This window comes from Danio rerio, chromosome 1 (genome assembly GCF_049306965.1).
Source record: "Danio rerio strain Tuebingen ecotype United States chromosome 1, GRCz12tu, whole genome shotgun sequence".
Classification (NCBI taxonomy): domain Eukaryota; kingdom Metazoa; phylum Chordata; class Actinopteri; order Cypriniformes; family Danionidae; genus Danio; species Danio rerio.
The window spans coordinates 53,211,905-53,233,727 of NC_133176.1; the positions used below are offsets into that span (position 1 = coordinate 53,211,905).

General features: G+C 37.2%; 3 protein-coding genes across 15 annotated transcripts in view; 2 read left to right on the plus strand and 1 right to left on the minus strand.

Annotated features, from left to right (window-relative positions):
* Nucleotides 1-6,179, plus strand: part of lef1 (lymphoid enhancer-binding factor 1) — an 89,363-nt gene extending 83,184 nt beyond the window's left edge. For 5 of the 6 annotated variants that reach the window (XM_068222904.2, XM_068222873.2, XM_068222916.2 and 2 more), the window contains one exon: nucleotides 4,897-6,179. Coding sequence is in view for 2 of the 6 variants with exons in the window: in XM_068222873.2 (XP_068078974.1) it covers nucleotides 4,897-4,976 (80 nt within the window). In the remaining 4 variants the exon portion in view is untranslated. 6 annotated transcript variants of the gene reach the window in all.
* Nucleotides 6,180-10,341: 4,162 nt separating this feature from the next.
* The window catches only part of gstcd (glutathione S-transferase, C-terminal domain containing), a 158,422-nt gene continuing 146,940 nt past the window's right edge, over nucleotides 10,342-21,823 (plus strand). For 6 of the 7 annotated variants that reach the window (XR_012392707.1, XR_012392727.1, XM_009294165.5 and 3 more), the window contains exons 1-2: nucleotides 10,342-10,606; nucleotides 12,667-12,827. The gene's annotated coding sequence lies outside the window, so the exon portion shown is untranslated. Of the gene's footprint in view, nucleotides 10,607-12,666; nucleotides 12,828-20,922; nucleotides 21,065-21,823 lie in introns of those variants that run through there. The other variant, XM_073927177.1, reaches the window with a different exon arrangement.
* Nucleotides 12,359-21,575, minus strand: hadh (hydroxyacyl-CoA dehydrogenase). 2 transcript variants are annotated; one of them, XR_012399275.1, is made up of 8 exons: nucleotides 21,412-21,575; nucleotides 18,251-18,379; nucleotides 17,820-17,977; nucleotides 15,673-15,799; nucleotides 15,480-15,569; nucleotides 15,247-15,404; nucleotides 12,852-15,088; nucleotides 12,359-12,769 (listed from the first exon to the last, which is right to left on the minus strand). XR_012399275.1 is itself a non-coding variant. In NM_001003515.1 (8 exons), the coding sequence occupies exons 1-8, from the start codon at nucleotides 21,526-21,528 to the stop codon at nucleotides 12,651-12,653; spliced, it is 930 nt and encodes a 309-aa protein (NP_001003515.1). In that variant the 5' UTR covers nucleotides 21,529-21,556; the 3' UTR covers nucleotides 12,361-12,650. The 2 variants fall into 2 exon arrangements, 1 of the variants encoding a protein (NP_001003515.1); NM_001003515.1 differs by having other exon boundaries at nucleotides 12,361-12,769; nucleotides 12,852-12,968; nucleotides 15,332-15,404; nucleotides 21,412-21,556.

The following is a 21,823-nucleotide window of genomic DNA, read 5'->3' on the forward strand; positions in this document are numbered from 1 at the left end:
CACTTGAGACGGCCACCTGGTTTCCAATGGTCGCTCTCACTCACGTTGCGAGGTCGCAGAAAGTCGCTCACTCTCCATTGATATAAACCAGGGGTGTCGTATTTTTCCGTATTCAAACCCGAGTAATTTTCACAGGCGTCAAGCAGAAGAGTATGCACAATCACTCCTTTGACGTCAGATGGAGCTATACAACTTTGAGCTTCCGACAGCCGATTTTAACACAGAGGAAGGGGAAGAGAGGACGTTCACACGCTTGTTGGTAAAGTTTCTGGTGACTCGAACAAGCATAGATGGTTCAAGTAGCAGCTCCAGCTCTAGCGATGAAGAAATGATTATTGTTCACAGAGCAACAAGCAGCTCCACGTTCATATCGCCTCCGGGCATTTTCTTCAATGTGCGCTCGCATTGACAGTTTTGCGCTTGAGCGCCTCCAAGTGCTGTTTACTGTAACTTCAGCAGCTCCGTGCACGTGAACAAAAGTGCAGATATGATTGGTGGAGAATGTTTTATTGCAGCGCATCAAATCAAAACGAGCATGAGGTGTTTTTTTTTTTTTTAATGACTGTTTTGCACCTGGTGTTTTGCGCGTTGATATGCACCATAGATATATACATTAGATGTCGCCTAACCTGTTGTTGTGTATTGGAAGTAATGCGTCAATAAAGCCGCCATTTTGGAACAGGGTTGCGCTCCTTTGAAATGAATGCGGGACCAAGGTACAGTGGAGGACTGAGGCCATCCAAAGCCAGAGATATACACATATACACACATATCTGTGATCGGGAGTTTCTCTGGATGTTAGTATGCAATTTTTTTTTTTTTATTAATTACGAAAATTATAATTTTACATCACTTTTCTACATTAATGGATCAGTGACCGCACGGGCATTCCTGACAAAAAGCTTGTGTTTGAGTGTACAGAAATGTACTATCCACCCGTGTTAAATTTGATCTAATTCGTGTCCTGAAACACCCCCCCTCACCTGCTTTCACTTCTCATACTGACAGAGGGAGCGATTCGTTTGTGAATGAATCTCCCATTACGAACGACTCGTTTACTAGCCGACAATAATAAACGTATCTTTTGCATTGTTTGCTGATCTTATTCAACAAAACTAGCATTAGCCGAGTATTTAGTGCGAGTTGGAGCTACTTTGACTTATAGTGAATGCAGTAAGTGACTGTATTATCATCAATAACGTTACCTGATTAGCACAAAAGTTCACAATAACGTAAAAAACTTAATCCTACCTATGAAATGTTCTGCCTTTGTGCTTTGTTTTCTTTGTTTGCTCGTTACACCCGTAGACAGCGCTAAAGTCCAGCATCTTCACGTAATAACACTGTCTTGACTAGTGCGGTTGAAAGACGTTTGTCCTGGGAGCACTGTACCAATGTGGCGGCGCTATTGACGCATGCTCAGGGTCCCTATGCGATATCTAGCGTATATATCTATGGATATGCGCAATTACATTGACGCCCTTTATATAGTCACGAGGCATTAAATGTTGATGGGAAAACGTGGGCAAAAAAGGTCTCGGTGTGCACGGGCCTTTAGAATGGTATGCTTTACAGTGAGCTGTAAAGCGCAACACAGAATTATCATCTTTATACTGTCCTACTACATTGAAACAAGATCTATTTGCTTGCAATGTAATGTTACATCATTTATTTTGTCAGATGCAAGTTTCCTACACTGTTAATGCTGCCTCCTTGTGGAGCCGCCAGTTATTGCGCACACAGGCAGTTCTAAAACTCACCAGCTCACTTTCTCTAGTTGTTTTTTTTTTTGGTTTCTAAGCACTTCAAGCCGCCTTCCCTAGACTTTAAAAAAGAGGAAGGGTTTAGTCCGGAGGAAGGAGGTGTGTTGGTCCCAGCTGCAAGCTTTTTTGATTCGCCCCAGGAGGTGAACGGGCCAATTGAGTGACACAGGGCCATGCCTGTTATCTTAACCTCCTACACTTCAAAGAACCGCCTCGCTACTGCCGGGCCCAAGAGGAGAACGGAGAGCGGCTGGCCCTTGAATACAGAGAAGCGTTTCATTTCCTGCAAAGCCGGGCTTCTGCATTCCACAGCGCAAATGGGAAGTAGCTCTGTGTTTGTATCGGTGCAGGACTGTAAAGCGTGGCCCGAGAGCACCAATCCTAACCTCTTCAAACACCCCGACCCTCCCAAAAGGAGGCTGGCGGGGAAAGAAAGGAAAGCATGCCAACCTTTTTTTCATACACGGCCGGGAAGGAAAACACTCTCCAGGAAGAGGGTGCAGGGAAGCTTTGAGTTCATAGGATGAAAAGGCCGGGCAAGGAGAGGTAAATAAAAGCGCCCCGCTCACTTTATTCAGTGACTCCTCACTTTCGCCACCAAGGGTCATCTCTTGCTGGAAAAAAAAATAGTTGGCTTTCATCCACATGTGGTAAAGGCATCCAGATGGGTGTATTTATGTGTGAAAGTGGTCCAGGGTGGAGTTACGGAGCAAAACTGACACTTCGTCGAAAAAAAAAGGTTGCGTTCGACCTCCACTCCAGGGAGGGAGGCGGCTACTAGTCTTGCATTTAATCCAACTCCCTCTCTTTCTCCCCTCGCTCGATCCATCAGAGGTTTGCTCCTGTATTCCTGCTTCTCACTTTGATCAGGAATTCCATTTGATGCACTTCTGAAATAGCCCCATACAGCTTGTCGACCAAAAATAGAGTCTGTTACATTTAATATTTCAGGTCTCAAAAGGGATTCAGATTGGACAAACAGTTTGTGATGGAGAACTTTGGGTTTGTGAGAATGCGGTTCTTGATTAATGTTGGACGTAGAGGTTTTAAAATGGTATCCGGGGAGACTTTTTTTTTTGAGCATGCCAATTTGTGGAACGCTTGCAATCTGTTTTTGCTCTAAATGGCCTGATGTTCAAAACAGAAAGCACAATGCTGAATATTAGGAAACATGTCTCCATGCTAACTTATTGTCATTTGTTTGCAGAGAGAATTTGAATGCACAGAATGTTCTTGAGAAGAGTGTTTGAGTGTTTCCCAGTACTGGGTTGTGGCTGGAAGGGTATCCGCTGTGTAAAACACATGCTGGAATAGTTGGCGATTCATTCCACTGTGGTGACCTTTGATAAATCAGAGACTAAGCTGAAGGAAAATGAATAAACGAATGTTCTTGACAGTCCTGGTGAACTGACATTTGCTTATGATTAAGTAAATTGGTCTTATCGGTATTATTTTGTTAACACAACACAATGCTCAAAAAACACATCTTTCTTTTTGATTTTGAACAGTTTTGAGTTCGGAAGACAATTCACAAATCAATATTAATTCACACAAATTGGCAAAAAAAAAAAAAAAAAAACTATTTGTATGCATGCCAGGCCAGTAAATTATTCCTTTGTATAAAAAAAAAAAAAAAAAAAAAAAACACTACCAACCAACTGTCCTGTGGAGCTACTTATCTTGCTTTTGTCAAATTAATACAGATTAACTTAATTTCAACCTTAATTTTTTTTACTTAGTAACCCCATATTTTATATGTATATTAGTTCACGACGGCAATTGCGAAAGCTATTAGGATACAAAATATATTGTTAAATCTTTAATACTAAATACTGACTGAATTTTCTGTTCTTTTTGTTTTTATTTTCTCTGGTTTTATTGGATTTCTTAGGTTTGATATCATTACTTTCAAATGTGATATAAGTGTTGTCATTTAGGTCATTAATGGACTAAAATTTGTAAACATTTCCTCAAAAATCCATTTCATAACTCTTTTGAAGTAAAACATTGATTCTTTAGGTTTAGAATTAATACACACATTCATTTTATGCAGATACTGCTAAAAACAACAACATTTTGCATTTAAAACCGGGAAGAAATGTTATCAGTAACAAACAAAATAAAATAAACATACTATTGCTATGGTTACGATACTATTGTATCGTACGATACTATTGTATCGTAACCATCGTAACCATTGTATCGTAACTATCATATCATAACTATCGTATCATAATTATTGTATTGTAATTATCATATTGTAACTATCATATCATAACAATTTCCACTTGTCAATTTTGTCAAGCCTCCTATGGACAGGTGTTTGCTAAAACACTGATGTCCATGTCAAATAAATAAATAAACTAACTATCCTATTGTAACTATCATATCGTAACTATTGTATTGTAGCTATCGTATTGTAACTATTTTATCGTAACTATCGTATTGTAACTATTTTATCGTAACTATCATATTGTAACTTTTGTATTGTAACTATCATATTGTAACTCATATCATAACAATTGTATTAACTATTATATCGCAACTATCATATTGTAACTATTGTATTGTAACTATCGTAATGTAACTTGTATTGGAACTATCCTGTTTTAACTGTCGTATTGTAACTATCGTATTGTGACTATCGTATTGCAACTATTATATTCTAACTATCATATTACAACTATCGTATCGCAACTATCGTATCGCAACTATCATACTGCAACTATCGTATCGCAACTGTCGTGTCGTAAATGTCATATCGTAACTGTCATATTGTAACTATTGTATTGTAACTATTGTTTCATAACTATTTTTTATTATCTATCAAATCATAACTAATATTGTAACTATCGTATCTTAAGTATTGTATAATAACTATTGTATCGTAACGATCGTATCGTAACGATCGTATCGTAACTATCGTATTGTAACTATCGTATTGTAACTATCGTATCTTAACTATTGAATCGTAAATATAGGATTGTAACTATTGTATCGTAACTATCGTATAGTAACCATTGTAAAACGCAATTGCAGATCCAGAAACTGTCGGTTTTTCCATAGCTGTATCCACATGATTATTTTGATTGGAAATCTGACCCTGTTTTTCTTCCTCTGTGTTTTTTTGCAGGAGGAAAGCGGACGTCTTTTTCCTCTTGCAAAGCAAAGACAGCAGCTACAGGCCCCCTTTTAGAGATGGAAGCCTGCTAGACTTCTCAACCTTTCACCCCCCTCATCACCTCTCGACCCCAGTGGGATTCACCGAGGGTCCCGGTCCTCGAATCTGCTCCTCGGCTGCAGGCGCTGCTGTAGAGACATTGAACTGAGAAACAGACAATCACTAACGCAGACCCGTGAACACCTTCCTTTCGTTGTCTTTAATTCACTCCCGAAGCCGAAGGCGTTGCACTGATTATGTTCCTCGACCGTTTGTAAAGCGCACATATGGCCACATGTAAACAAACACACACACACACACACGTTCCTACACCTGTCCCTAAGTTATTCTAAGTTATTTGGCACCTGTGTGTTCACTATGTCCACTCGCTCACTTGCTTTCGCGCCCTTAAAATGTAGCATCGCAGGGGCTGACGCAGTTTTAGGGATCACACGTTTCCATTTTCTTCACAGACATTGGTGTAACAAAAAAAGGATCAATGTTTTTGATTTCTCCTCGACATCTTGGGTTCATGTTTATTTTGAATGCTTTTCGTTGTTGTTGTTATTATTATTCTTTATTTTCATTTCTCGGTGTATATTTTATTGATTTTCTTTTTTATCATTATTTTTTATATATATAAATATATATATAATGGAATATGAAAATAAGCTTGGAGACAGGAAAGCCATTTTTCTTGTTGAAGCGTCTCGCAGAAATAACGTTCTTTTTGATAACTATTTGTAAACGGATATCGACTTCTCAGTCTCGCGCAGGTGTAAAATAATGCTCAATGTGTACTTTTTAAAAAGAGATGTCTGGATGTCACTTTTCCTCTGTATTTTTGCAGGCAACATTAGGACAAAGGTGAAAGAGTAGGTACCCAGAGGCCTATATTTTATTGATCTAAATTGACAAATGAAGCAGATATATATCTATATATATTTACCCCAGCACTTGGCAGTCTTTCTTTAATGGCAAATGTACCTCTGTCCTCTCTCTCTCTCTCTCTCTGGTAGGTAATAGAGTGGTCTTTTACCATGTTTATTCCATGCAAACATTTCCACATTTTATCTTTTTTAATTGTTCTCTTTTAGCATTTTCAGATGATGTTTTTTTTTTTTTTTTTTTTTTTACATTCATTGTCATATTTTGAATCGTTAACTTGGTGTAGCATTTTGCTTCCAAGTGGTCACATTCGAACTGTTTCAACGTCTTTTTTATGGAAATAAATAGGCATCTTTGACTGAAAATGACTGCTGTGTGATCGTTGTTTTTACTATATATTGAAATACACTCACCGGCCACTTTATAAGGTACACCTGTTTAACTGCTCGTTATTGCAAATTTCTAATCAGCCAATCAGATGGCAGCACCTCAATGCATTTAGGCATGTAGACATGGTCAAGACGATCTGCTGCAGATCTAACCAAGGATCAGAATGGGAAGGAAGGTAATTTAAGTGACTTTGGACATGGCATGGTTGTTGGTGCCAGACAGGCTGGTCTGAGTATTTCAGAAACTGCTGATCTACTGGGATTTTCACGCACAACCATCTCTGGGATTTACAGAAAATGGTCTGAAAAAGAGAAAATATCCAGTAAGCGGCTTTTCTGTGTGCACAAATGCAAGGTCACAGGAAAATGGCCAGATTTCCAGCTTATAGAAAGGCAACAGTAACCACTCGTTACAATCGAGATCTGCAGAAGAGCATCTCTGAACACACAACACATCCAACCTTGAGGCAGATGGGCTACAGCAGCAGAAGACCACACTGGGTGCCACTCCTGTCAGCTAAGAACACAAAACTGAAACTACAACTCACACTGGCTCACCAAAATTGGACAAAGATGATAGGAGAAACGTTGCCTGGTCTGATGAGTCTCGATTTCTGCTGCGACATTCGGATGGTAGGGTCAGAATTTGGCATCAACAACATGAAAGCATGGATCCATCCTGCCTTGTATCAATGGTTCAGACTGGTGGTGGTGTGGAGGATATTTTCTTGACACACTTTGGGCCCATTAGTACCAATTGAGCATTGTGTCAATGCCACAGCCTACCTGAGTAATGTTGCTGGCCGTGTCCATCCCTTTATGACGACAGTGTACCCATCTTCTGATGGCTACTTCCAGCAGGATAACACACCATGTCATAAAGCGTGAATCATCTCAGACTGCTTTCTTGAACATGACAATGGGTTCACTGTACTCAAATGGCCTCCACAGTCACCATATGTCAATCCAATAGAGCACCTTTGGGATGTGGTGGAATGGGAGATTCACATACTGGATGTGCAGCCAACAAATCTGCAGCAACTGTGTGATGCTGTCATGTCAATATGGAGCAAAATCTCTGAGGAATATTTCCAGTACCTTGTTGAATCTATGCCACAAAGGATTATGGCTGTTCTGAAGGCAAATGTGGGTCCAACCTGGTACTAGTAAGGTGTACCTAATAAAGTGGCCGGTGAGTGCTTGTCAAAATGAAGAAAGCCTCATTTTAATACACATCTGAATAACCATTTAGGCCTAAGTATTTGATAATAGGTGGATCATTTGCAGTGTTGCTAAAAATATTAAACAGCCATTCATTAGTCAAATGCTCATATAATGTATGATTTTAATTGGTGAGAATGCAGTTGAATGATGACGGCCTACAGAAGTGTATATTGTAGACTATTTTCAGTATCAGCAAAGCTAAGAGTTGCTGTAGATGTTGCTAGTGCTGCACTGCCACCTCATGAATAAAATTCCAGCATTGTTTGTTGATTTCTGAGGAGTTTTTAAACCATTTGAAATTTATAGTGAATTTATAATACAAGTTTAATTGTAAACACCAGTGCAGTGGTTCACTAAGAAATACAGTTGTTAGTTATAAAAAAAGTTTGTCATTTTAGCCGATAAGATTCATATTTTGAAACGGTCTTTTATCTTGTCGTGATCCATTTCTATCAGTTTGTCTCTCTTTTTATGGTTTAATAATTAAGGGTTTATTTGTTACAACAGATGTGTAGCAATACGATTTAAAGACAGGAAGGCCTCAATGTAAATGATATTGCGCCATCTACTGGTAAAAGATTAAATAAAAAGATGCTATATAGTTGTTACTACACTATTCTTGTGATGCTGTTTTTAATCTGATACAAGCAGTATTATGCTGCAATGACAAAGTTATCTGATATAATTAAATAAGGTATTTTACAGAAATCTTAAAGGAAGTTTATTTTAGATGTTTTAAACATTTCAGATTATAAAAAATATTGATTTTATAAGCTATTGTAATTTATAAACTATTAAACACTTTTTTAAAAAAAAGTTTAGATGTGCATACAATGTATATGGTCTAATCCCAATTCTATTTTTGTACCCCTACCCTTTCCCTTTGGCCCTTGAAACAGAGTGTGAAGGGGAAGGGCTTAAAATTTTACCCCTAAGAAATGGGACAGAACTACAACACCTGCACTCATCATCATACGTCTTCAAGATCTCTTGCTTCATATGAGATCGATGATCACAAGATTGACGATATTCCAGTTATGTTATTTTTTGGCAATTATCTACAGGAAATCACGGAAGGCATATATTATGTCATAATGATATAATGCGGCAATAAGATCATAACTATACTGTGCATTTACACCGTGGCCATATTCATCAATGTAAACACGCGAAAACCATCAATAGCATTATAGCAGACACTGTAAAAAGCTCATTCTCCTACGCCTTCAAGCTGAAAACAATTGGGACACCCGTACTAGGGGTGAGGGGAAGGACTAAGGGACGGAGAAGGCGTAGGATTTGGATTGGGCAGTCAGAATTATTAGCCCCCCTGTATATTTTTTCACCCAAACTCTGTTTAACTGAAAGTTTTTTTTTTCAACACATTTCTAAACAAAATAGTTTTAATAACTCATCTCTAATAACGTATTTATTATATCTTTGCCATGATGACAGTAAATAATATTTGACTAGATATTTTCAAGACACTTCTATACAGCTTAAAGTGACATTTAAAGGCGTAAATAGGCTAATTAGGCAAGTGAGATTAATTAGGCAAGTGATTGTATAATGATGGTACAGTCAAAAAAAAATAATAATTGCTTAAGGGGGCTAATAATTTTGACCTTAAAATGCTTTTAAATAAATTAAAAACTGCTTTTATTCTAGCCGAAAGAAAACAAATAAGACTTTCTCCAGAAGAAAAAGTATTATAGGAAATACTGTGAAAAAATCCTTGCTCTGTTAAACATCATTTGGGAAATATTTGAAAAAGGACTATATATAATTAATTACAGTTAACAATATTATATTCGCATCACAGCCAATAAAATGAAGTGTTACCATAATCATGAAAACATCATGCACATGAGAACCAGTTATCTGTGATACAAAACAATAAAATTAATTAATAAAAGTCCTGTTAACACTGTTTTAATCAATGAAGATTATTAGAAAAGGAGCCCTACAGTATTGTTTGTGAAGCTTGAATAAATAATTCATATATTAACTGCCCACAAAAGTGTTTTCTGGGATTCTGGATGGTCAAGTATGCCATTTTTTTGTTAAATTAATATTAAAACCCAACAGACACCTCCTCCATAATATTTCATGTTGTAAAAACTCATAGATCTATCTATAGCCAAAACTGTCAGTTGAAGAGGCGTGGTTAATTATGCTAGCCACGCCCAATACATCAGACAGACGTAAATCTGACGATTTAACTAAAAACAATAAAGAGCAAGTGCATTCATGAAATTTAGAGTTTTATAGGGGGTTTGGATGGAGAAAAACTACAAGTTCACAAAAAATTGAGACCTCCGATCTGTTCAGAAATATTATGTGGGATAAAGTAATTACTACTTTACAAAATGTTTAAAGCAAAAAAGTTTTAAAACTGTGTTATTTTAAAAGGACTTTGTAAATATTATTTAATTTGATAATTTGCCTCTTTACTGTTTTTTTTAGCCTATCTTATTTTATTATTAATTTTACTTGTTTACTATTGTACTTGATGTCATCCATTGTTATGATTAATAGGCCCATGTTTGTATTGTTAAAACACAATAAAAAATAATAATAGGCCTAAAAAATAACTAAAAAATAAAGAGGAAGTGCGTTTTTAGATTATTATTATTTTTTTTAGATTACAATGGAAAACTATTTTCTTTTCTTAATGACATGCAAGAATTGTTCACAAAACTAGCAATATGAGCTAACAACAACATATGGGTTTGAGTTCATACTTTCACAAAGGGAATATTAGAGGGTGAATTTTCTTAAGCCTGGACTGAACAAAAGCAGAATAAGAATTCAATGTATTTTCATCACAACAACAGCTCTGTGACACATGCTACGAAGCTTTAATGTTGTGTTCTGAACATAGTGCCGATAAATGTGTCGTCAGTGTGATGTCATTGACTCACTCAATTGACTCTCCTCTTCCGTTGGCCGTCGTGTTAAAGGCTGTTTGGCAGAAAACTTCAAACACAAATGTGTGTCTGCGTGTGTACGGAAAAACCATACAGCGGCCTCAGAGTAATCACAACAATCTGAAAGCCAAAGAAATTAGAAAAAATGGCTGTTTGATATGAAAAACCCATGTAGCAGGAAACTGTCGTCTGTTCCCATGAAGCTTTCACAAACGTGCTGAACTCCCAGAAGGCCTCGGCGACCGGAAAAATGTGAGTTGAAAAGTTATTCTGAGAAACAAAATCGTCTAATTAGATTAAAAGTCATTTTAAACGCAAACTATTGTGTTTGTGGTACTTGTATTAAGATATTTACTATCACACGTTGAGTTTTCTGAGGTGAAAAACATCCATTCGCTGCAGATTTAAAGGGATAGTTCATCTAAAAACGAAAACTTGATTTGACTAACCCGTCACATATTCAAAACCTATTTGAGTTTCTTCTGTTTAACACACAATGCGTTATTTTAAAGAAAGCTGGTACCCATTCACTTCTAAAGTAAATTTACTTTACCTACCATCAACCAACATTTGTCAAAATATCTTATTTTTTGTGCAGAAAAATGTCAGGCATAGGTGTCAAATCCAGTTACTGCACAGTTTAGTTCCAACCCTGCTTCAACACACCTGTGGGTTTCAAACAAACCTGAATGACTCAATTTGTTTGATCAGTGTTTAATTTGGGTTAAAGCTAAACTGTGCAGAGCTGTGGCCCTCCAGGAACTGAGTTTAACACCTGTGTAAGGTTTAAAACCACACAAGTGAGAGCAAATGGTGAGGTAATTTAATTTTTTGGGCAAACTATCCCTTCAAGGACTCAATAAGCATGAATTCTACTGAAGACGAAGATTTTACATGTCTTTCACAGCAGAATTTGACATTAGTTTGCAGCTAGAGCATCTGAGGACAGTGGTTTTGATTGATTGATTGGTTTATTGCTTTACTGAAGTGCTTTCATGTAACATATGAAGCTCAGATACTGAATAAACAAACTGGATTTCAGAACTACTTAATGTTCATATCAAACGTAAGCATGTGAACAAATTTTTTTTTATTTATACTGTATTTTGAATGGCAAATGCCAGGTTAGTAACAAAGTAAAATCATATAATAAACCTTATTTTTGCATTATGAAATTAAAGTATAATTAAAGCTTAAATGAAAATGGGCTTCCTTGACATTGGAAATTAAATTAATTTGCCAAGGTAGCCCATTTAAATTTGATCTTAATCTAATTTGATCTGATCTATAAAATTAAACATAATTATTTATTAGTTTTTTTTTTCAGCTTACTCCCTTTATTAATCTGGGGTTGCCACAGCGGAATGAACCGCCAACTTCTTATCCAGCAAATGTTTTTACACAGCTGATGCCCTTCCAGCTGCAACCCATCACTGGGAGTGGGAAATAAACATAATTAATACCAAAATTAATCATTAAAAAAAAACTAAACAACCTAAAACATAACCTATGAAAATAATTTTAACAAAATAAAAGAGAATATAAGTCATAATAAAAGATCCAAACTATTAATAAAACTACCAGCGTATATCAGCGATACCAAAATAAAAATTTCAACCGATGTGCAAGAATATTAACACACTTTTTCCAGGATTTAAAATCATGTCGGCTGCAAAACAGCTAGATTCTAGCTAATATTCTCTTCAAATGTGTTTGAGCTATTTGAAAATAATAAAACTATTTAATATTTATACAATCTTAAAGAGTGATCAAAATCTCCTAACCTTTGCTCCAAACACATTCTGAGGCCAATATATCTGTAATATTAAAGTTTAATTATATCATGTTCTGGAAAACTACATTTCTTCATGTGTGCACTAGATTTAAATCAAACTGTCCACTGTAGATCTTTTATTGAGAGTGCATGTTGTGTGAATAAATGAAGAAAGAGCGCCCTCTAGTGACTGATTGCTATATTATGTACTGCATTAACAACACATGGAATATGATTTCAAACCATTTATTGCCACATAATTAATGAACAAAAGTCAATAAAACAGTAGCAAGGCACTAGATGTGGATCATGTTGCTCTTTTTATCAAGACCGATTGGCAAGTGATCCAGTATTTCACTTCCCATTGAAAAGTTGTGTATCTGATCACTTTAATTAGCTTACATTCCTGATTTTGTACATTAACATGATGCATGAACAGTCTTTTGAGGACTATTGACTCATTTCATTGACAAGTTGTGTAACTTGAACTTGAATATAAAAGCCTAGTAATCTTCATTTCTGTTATTTGTGTTTGTAGAATCCCTCGCCAGTTTTCTTGCCCAGCTTCCCCTCTGACACCAGTTTGTTGAGCAGGGGACTGGGGGCAAACAAGGGGTTATCGGGGTCCTTGGCATGCCAACCTGCACAAACCCAGAGTTGAAATTAGCATAAAACTGTTACAGTGCATCAGATATAAAGGTAAGCTCAACTAATAAAGCCCACCATCAATAATGAACTTTGAAGTATCCAATCCGACATAGTCCAGAAGCTCAAACGGACCCATAGGATAACCAGCGCCAAGCTTCATAGCCACGTCTATGTCTTCCTTCGAACCATGACCTGCGTGAAAAATGGAAGGACCGACATTTTTTGAAATGCATTCAGCAACCCAGGATTGCCACTCCCAGAAAAAATCTCTGACTTTCACTGATTTTAGAAAAATACTTTTGCGTAGTATTAAAATAATTCAACCTTGAATATTATTTCTCATGACATTAAAAAGCCATTATTAGAGTAACGATGGAAATAAATGAAAAGAAAGAAGAGTAGCCAGTTTCTGAAGTAATCAATTTGTAGACAATAGTGGTTAGATCACACTACGGATTAGATCACACTACGTTTTATGAATCCCGGATTAGATCATTTTTTGAATCAGCAAAAAAGGGAGGACACAAATGTCATTTGCTTTCCATTTATACAAAAATAATACTTTATGACCTGTTTACATTGAGTGGTACGGTACGGTTCATTTTTGTACGCTTTTATGGCCAATTCCACTTTAAAAAAAGCGTATTGAACCAAACTGTACCGTACCACTTTTTCGGCACCTTTTCAAAAGGGTACCAAATGGGAGAAAGGGTACCAAAAGGTGGCTACATGTGCAGCTGAACGCTGATTGGATACAGAGATACGTCACAAGCTCATGGAGCTACACAGAACGTAAACAAAGGAACCGCCATGTTTTTTTAAATGCAAAGCTGGGACATAACATTGAAATACTATATGCATGTAATAACGAGCCATGGATGACCCTGGCTCAAACAAACCTTGTCGTCGTCTCAACTAACAGACACAAAGCCAAGAAGAAAAATCTGCCGTGTCCCGTTGTTGTTTTACGAGCCTGTCTAAAAATGCGAGCGGTATTCGCTTTCTTCCGGGAGCTTGCGATCGCTTCTATATTTGATATAACGAACTTCTTGAGCTGATGATAATAACGTGTGTGTGATTATTGAAGTGTCTCCGTCATCTGATACATTCAGAAAAAACGGACAAGCGCGAGAGTGAAGCGGGAGTGAAACGCGGAAAAAAAGAGAAGCCGTCAAAACACAGGAGCAAAATTGTTTTAGCAACCTAAATCATGAACAAACTGCCATGTTTATCTTCGTCTTGTGGATTATTATGAACTGGGAATGACAAATTTACTCTCTAACAGAGCTTACATGTGCTGGTGAAGATTACAGACTTAGATGAGAGGTTTGGCTGACTAAGGGCTATATTGCGTGCGTTTTTAAACTCAGATAAGTACTAAATGTTTGCTCAGTGTAATTTTTCTGTAATTAATAACATATCGGAGACCGTAATGGGCTGTATGTGTTCATATATGTTGCATTTATGTATTATTTTATATAATTCCAGATGTAACAGTAGCCTTTTTCGCACTGTCATTGATCTGCAGTTATAATAAAATCATGTTCATAGAAAAGTTAGTAATAAACATTTATAAACAAGTATTTATGTGTATAAAGCATCTGTTGTATGAGAAGTGCTGCTCATTATGATATGTGAACGACCCATACAGCTTTACTTTAGACATTTATTTGAGCGAGCATGATGTCGACTTAAACTTTGTCAAACACCAAGCCCACCAAAAGGTTACCCTTTGTGGTGGAAACGCAAGCCTGATAAAGGTGACCCATACCGACCCGAACCGCACCGTACTATACCAGTCAGTGGAAACGAGGCATTAGAAACTATTGGTTTTAAAAGATTTTGGAATCTGTAATTTTAATAAAATAAAAAAAACAAGAAATAAAGGAAAATATTCAATACGAAAAATGATCTTTGCTACTGTTGCTGATAATGCTAAATATAGAAATCTAACAGATAACTAGATAACTGACCAACAAAAATACATTAAAATAACTAATAAATTATACCAAACGAAATTTGTTTTAAAAAGATAATTTTTCAGACGCAAAATAATGTTTCAGACATGCTTTCAGTTTCTCCATTTCACTCGTGTTTCGTAGGTTGTAGGTTGCTAGGCGATTTGGGATCGGATGAAAAAAATGGTATCGGTGCATGCCTAGATGCTATTGTCCATCGCGATGTTTCACATTAGACATTGTACGATGCCAGATTGGTCGACATCGGCCAACCCTGTTCAGCATCTTTCCAGTTCGGACTTTAAAACGACAAACCGATATTCAAAGACTAAGACCAAGCTCGGTCCTGGAGGGCTGGTGCCATTCAAAGTTTAGTTCCAACCCCATCAGACACACCTGGGCTAGCTAATCAAGCTCTTATAGGCTTTCTAAAAACATCCATGCAGGTCTGTTGAGGCAAGTTAGAGCTAAAATCTGCATGACACTGGCCCTCCAGGACAGAGTTTGGACACCCCTGACCCAAAAAAATGAGACCTTTTCATGATATTCCAAAAATGTCATGACCCATGAGAACCCTGCAACCTTGAATTCTTGTACCTCTTTCGTGTAACCGAACAGCCTCCAGCATGTAAGGAACCAGCAGACGATTCACTATAAAACCTGGAGTGTCCTGAGAAGAAATAAATAATAATACTAAGTGATAAATAACACTAAAGTGTGCACACATGGATTACACAATACTTACTTTGCATGAGACGGGATGCTTCCCCAAAGCTTTGCTAAACTCGAGGAGGGCGTCAAATGTCTGTTGGCTTGTTGCCGGAGTTTTAATCACCTAAGATGAGAAAAAGAATGAAAGTATTTGCGTTTATTAATATATTTCTTCTTAAATATGGAAGGTTGTGTTGTTATTAAATTTTTAAATGCAGTCAAAGTACCTCCACTAGCTTCATCATTGGGACGGGGTTAAAAAAATGCAGACCGCCAAAGCGATCTAATCTGGCGGTGCAGCTGGCAATGTCTGCGATGGGCAAAGAGGACGTGTTGCTTGCGAATATGGTGTGTCTGAAGAGAGAACAAACATATTACTGGCCTGTCTTTACCATAGATTTTTTAAACCATACGCAAGGTTTAGTGTCTGTACTATTATGATTAAGAGCTAGGTTCCCACTCTTTCATGAACAACAGATTAAAGGACTTTTTCCAAGTACCAGTAATTATAAATCAAGCACTTATGTAATTCACACCGCCAGCATACTCATTAGGCATATGCAGTACGTCAGAATGACACATTCTGATTGGTCAATCTGTGCCAAATGTTTTGGCCAAATGGCTTTCCTCTCAAAACATACAATTTAATTAATTTCAGGTTTATGTACTTATTTATTTGTAGAGGTGTGCCAAAAAAATGCTTCAGAAATAGATTCTGCATCATTTATAAGTTATTTAAAATGCATTGTTGTTCACTTTTGAATCAATTCTTAGCTTAATTTAACAGCAGATGGCACTTTAGGCAAATTTTTTACTTCAAATGGCCCTCTAGGCTAGTTTTTAACAGCAGATGGCGCTCTCCAGACTGGCTTTAAACAGCAGATGGTGTTGTAAGCTAATTTTTATTAGCAAGTGGTGCTCTAGGCTAGTTTTAATGGCAGATAATCCCCCTCCAGGCTAATTTTTTAATAGCAGATGGCACACTAGGCTAGTTTTAACATCAAATAGCCCTCTAGGCTAGTTTTTAACAGCAGATGGCGCTCTCCAGTCTGGCTTTAAACAGCAGATGGTGTTGTAAGGTAGTTTTTATTAGCAAGTGGTGCTCTAGGCTAGTTTTTAATGGCAGATAGTCCCCCTCCAGGCTAGTTTTTTTAACAGCAGATGGCACGCTAGGCTAGTTTTTAACATCAAATGGCCCTCTAGGCTAATTTTTTTTATAGCAGGTGGCGCTCTAGGCTAGTTTTTAACATCAAAAGGCCCTCTAGGCTAGTTTTTAATAGCAGGTGGCACTCTAGGCTAAATTTTATCGACAGGTGGCACGATATAGGCTAGTTTTTAACAGCAGGTGGGGCTGTAAGCTAGTTTTTAACAGCAGATGATGCTCTTGGCTAGTTTTTAGAAGAAAATGGCGCTCTAGGCTAGTTTTTAACAGCAGATGATGCTGTAGGCTAGTTTTTAACAGCAGATGATGCTCTATGCTAGTTTTTAACAGCAGATGATGCTGTAGGCTAGTTTTTAACAGCAGATGATGCTGTAGGGTAGTTTTTTTAAAAAAGGCGCTCTAGGCTAGTTTTTAACAGCAGATGATGCTGTAGGCTAGTTTTTAACAGCAGATGATGCTGTAGGCTAGTTTTTAACAGCAGATGATGCTCTAGGCTAGTTTTTAACAGCAGATGATGCTCTAGGCTAGTTTTTAACAGCAGATGATGCTGTAGGCTAGTTTTTAACAGCAGATGATGCTCTAGGCTAGTTTTTAACAGCAGATGATGCTCTAGGCTAGTTTAACAGCAGATGATGCTGTAGGCTAGTTTTTAACAGCAGATGATGCTCTAGGCTAGTTTAACAGCAGATGATGCTGTAGGCTAGTTTTTAACAGCAGATGATGCTCTAGGCTAGTTTTTAACAGCAGATGATGCTCTAGGCTAGTTTTTAACAGCAGATGATGCTCTAGGCTAGTTTTTAACAGCAGATGATGCTCTAGGCTAGTTTTTAACAGCAGATGATGCTGTAGGCTAGTTTTTAACAGCAGATGATGCTGTACGCTAGTTTTTAACAGCAGATGATGCTTTACGCTAGTTTTTAACAGAAGATAGCACAGTAAGCTAGTTTTAACAGCAAATGGTGCTCTAGGATAGTTTTGTCAACCATACACTAACATGCTATTAAGAAAGAGTGTTTGTGTGTGGGAGCAAAGTACAGCTTTTTATAAAGCACACGGCTCCATCTGCTGTAATAAGCTAAGCTATTCAAGAGAGAATAGTGATGCATTTTGTCCCAGAACTGACTATTTTTCACCACAGCTTTTTTTTTTTTACTTGCAAGGTGTTATGTAGCAGAACATTACTATACGAGCTGAAAAGCATGTTTTTCCTACTCTGGGGCCACTTTATCCAGAGCACCAAACAGGTCTTGTTTGACTTTGAGGTTTTCCACAATAGCCTCCACCACCAGGTCAGTGCCATGAACGACAGACGCAGCGTCTGTGCTTGTAGATACATTCTTCAGGACTTTCTGAACAAACGCCTCGCCATCCTACAGAAACAAAGCCACAGTTATTTTTGCATGATTTATTGAATGAAAGCTCCCATGAAATAGCTAGACTCTTGCAGTATGTTTGGACTCTATTGCAGCTTTCAAATTAGAATGATACATTTTAACAGAGTTTAAATGGGGAAAAAGGCAGATTTGGAGAAGAAAAGATTACAACTAGTTTCTGCAACTGCCCCCTAAAATATTTCCAATTTCCTCAGTTTTCTGCATCAGACATTCAGCAAGTCTATTGGTATGAACATTTTTGTGACTAACCTCTGGTTTTTCTGCAAATTTCTTCTTCGCTACTCTCTTCAGACTATTCTCAATCCCCTTCGCAGATTTATTCAGTATGTCTGCAGAAGTGTCCACCAACACCACTGAATGTCCTGTGGAGGCAGCGACCTGAAAAAAAGAAATACTAGACACTGAATGGACATTTCACCAATTAAAAAAGCATAATCTATCATGCATAAACACATGCAATTATCACCAACTTCTAATGTCTCAAGACTAAACAAACAGCGCTCATGTGAGTGTACAAAACACAAGGCAAAAAAGCCTCTTCATAAATAAATAAATAAGCTCAGACTTTATTTTGGGATTACAAATTAGTTTGCTGTTGAATTTCCAATAAAACACCAGTTTAAAAGGTTCTTTTTTTGAGATTTTACCAGATGTGTGTGTGTTGAGCATCATTTAAGACGATGTTGGCACCTGTTAGCTTTAATTGCGGGAAAAACTGAATAATTTGGAGCTTTTGTCAGCTAATTTCATCTTCTGGGTTTAAAATCATTTTTGGGGCAGGACCAAAATCATTGTGGTGGCGCGAATCTGCGTCGGTGTCTCATTATTCATAACGGAGTTTTCTTATCCTATGAGAAGACGCTGCTGCTTAATTATTCATCAGAGCACGTGATTTCCGAAGGCAAAGCAGACCTGCCAAGCTGTGACCCAATGACTGGGTGAGACCGTGTCTGCATGGCACGGGACGTATGTGTTTGTTTCCAGGATCCACTGGGTTTGTTGCACGTTTTTTCCCTTGATTCTGTCAGGGTAGATACAGCAAAGCTGTTGGTTTGCGGCAAGCATTTTTGTCAAGAGAGCTGTACGAGAATTGGAGAATGGCGGACTTTGTCTTTAATTAGTTGTTCATTACCATTCAGACAAATTGCCTAGATCCGTGCTGCTGTGTTCACCTATGTTTAAAATCCTCCAGATTACTGACAGGGTTAATGGCTGGAATAGACAGGGCAAGAGACCTGCTGCACTGCTATCCACTGTGTCTGCATTAAGACCTGGGGATTGAGGAGGAGAGAACTCTCTCATTTATAGCGTTTATATAAACACGATTATCTTTATAATGAAATAACAAATTGTGGTTATGTGTAAATGAAATGACGAATAACAAATGTAACAGGACATTAAATTACTTACTTTTTATTTCTTTGCATTTAACTTTGTAACACTATGAACTTGTGCATCTCCTCACGGTTTGGGTCTCATTTTGTGAGCCAGCTGACAACAGTTGATCACTCCCCTCCTTTTCCCCTGCTCTACCAGCCACGCCCACTCCTCTCTCTGCTCATAGAGCTTCAGCCCATCTAAGCATTTCTTGAAAAAATTCGGAGGTAGACTTGAACCAAAAGAGGGCGATTTTAAGACCCTTTAAGAACAAAACAACTTGGCTGAGCTCACAGAAATTGCAGATCAAATAAGACTGGAGTTTAATTTCATTTGTAACACTTTCTTTTGTGCAGTAGTGAAGAAAGTTAAACAGAAGTGGAAAACCTTGTGTCATAAATTAATACACAAGGAAAAATGTTTGATTGACTACTATTTCTGTGCAACAAGCAAGTCAGTTCTGCAGTGCCATCATGTGTACCAGCAGGGAATGTGTTCTTCTTTAGGCACAATCTAATGTCAGGGAGCGATGCCATTCTGCACGTTCACTCAGTTCATTGCCAGTGGAAAAAAAACACTTGGCATAAATGTCCTGAAAAATGCTGGCAATGTTTAGGTTTCCACTTAAAGGCACGGTTAACATGATTTTTATTTGCTCAATTTCTTCCCTCAAGTGGTTCCAAGCTGCTTTTCTTGTTAAACACAAGTGAAGATATTTTGAAGAAAGCTGCAAACCACCAGTAACCACCATTGACTTACATAGTTGCAGATTAATGCTTGCTGGTTAAGGTGCATAATGGTTGCAGGGTTTTACCATTTTTCAAAACCTCTTCTTTTGTGCTTTAGAAAGAGCGTCAAAGAGGTAAATGGTGAGGCATTGATGACCATTTTCATTTATGGGTGAAATATCCATTAAATTACTCCAGGTAGTTCTTCTTATGATAAAGCAACTTTGTTTGTATTAATTTTAAACAGTTTTCTTGCTTAAAAAAAATGAACTAGCCCATTTGCTTTATTATTAATAATAATAATAATAATAATAATAATAAATAATAAATCTGAATCAGATATAAAATGAAAATCAAGATTGGTGCTATTAAAACTAAACTTTAAACATTTCACATTGCACAGATTTGGTAGATGTCAGCGAGTACAAAAACAGATAGATTGTTAATCAGTATTAAAATCATTGGTGCAAAGCTGGTTTTAGACTTTCTCCTTAATAGTATAATTTCAGAAAAGTATTATTTGCAAATCCTAAACATTAGCAGCCAATGACTATCAAAGTAAAACACTATTCACAGTAAAATAAATGGTGCCAATGTTGTTTTGAAGACATACTTGCATGTGATTTTAGACCGAAAACTCAAAGTAGCGTGGTTAACAATAGTTTCACAAGTTTACACTGTCCAGAAATAAATGAATGTGCGAATGAAAAACCATCTATATCTCTATATTTTAACCATACTGTATAAAGAAGAGGATGTTCAAATGTATCCCCAAGGCATTTACTTTCCTGCAGAGTATAGCTGTTATCCCGTATCAAACACACCTGAGCAGAGTAAACAATGACTTGGATCAATAGAAAGATCACAGAGAAGCTAGCTTGATCAGATCCAAACTCTGCAGGCCATTGAAACCTTCAGGACAAGAAAGAAATCCTGATAGAAAGATGCAGGAATTATGGTAAATGAAACTATTTTACTATTTATTTAAAGCAGTATGCATTATTACTACACTCCGTGTTTTTATGAACTTGGACCTTTAATGTGTGCTGGGTAAGTGGGTGAAAGGTCACTTGGTTAAGTTTGCAGACATTGTCAACGTATCTTTAATATGCAACATATTACACAACATCATAGACATAAATTCATAATTGTCATTGCATTGGATATACTGTACATGCATCATAAAACTAATAGAAAGTGAACTTATTGAGTGATAGCATTAGCTTGTAGCCTGGCTAGCCAGTTCGCTAACGTTAGATCTCTGCCGCTGAATGCAGTTGCCGTGTTTCGTTTACGATAACTTACTTGTGCAATACCAGCGCCCATCAGCCCACCTCCAATAACCGTGACATGTTTAATAGTATGATGTAAAGCTTGTGAAGATGAGAAGCTTCTGCTGAACTGCCGAGTAACGAAAGCCATGGCCAGTGTTTCACTTCGTCAGGCCAGCCGCCAGTTCAAAATGAACTGTCATTCTAGCCGCCCAGGTACTTTTGTAGTCGCTCATACACTGCGAATTTCGGTAGAGCGCTAAAAACTTAACTGAACACAAATACTGTTGCTGCTAACGCATGTTTTTTTAATGATAAATCGGCTTCTATCACGGTCTGATGATAAAAAATTTAATCACAACGAACTGAATAATAAATTAATGCAACTAAAAAAAATGTAAGGCTGCTTTATTCGTGTTTACAAAATAAAAGCCCTTCAAATCTCA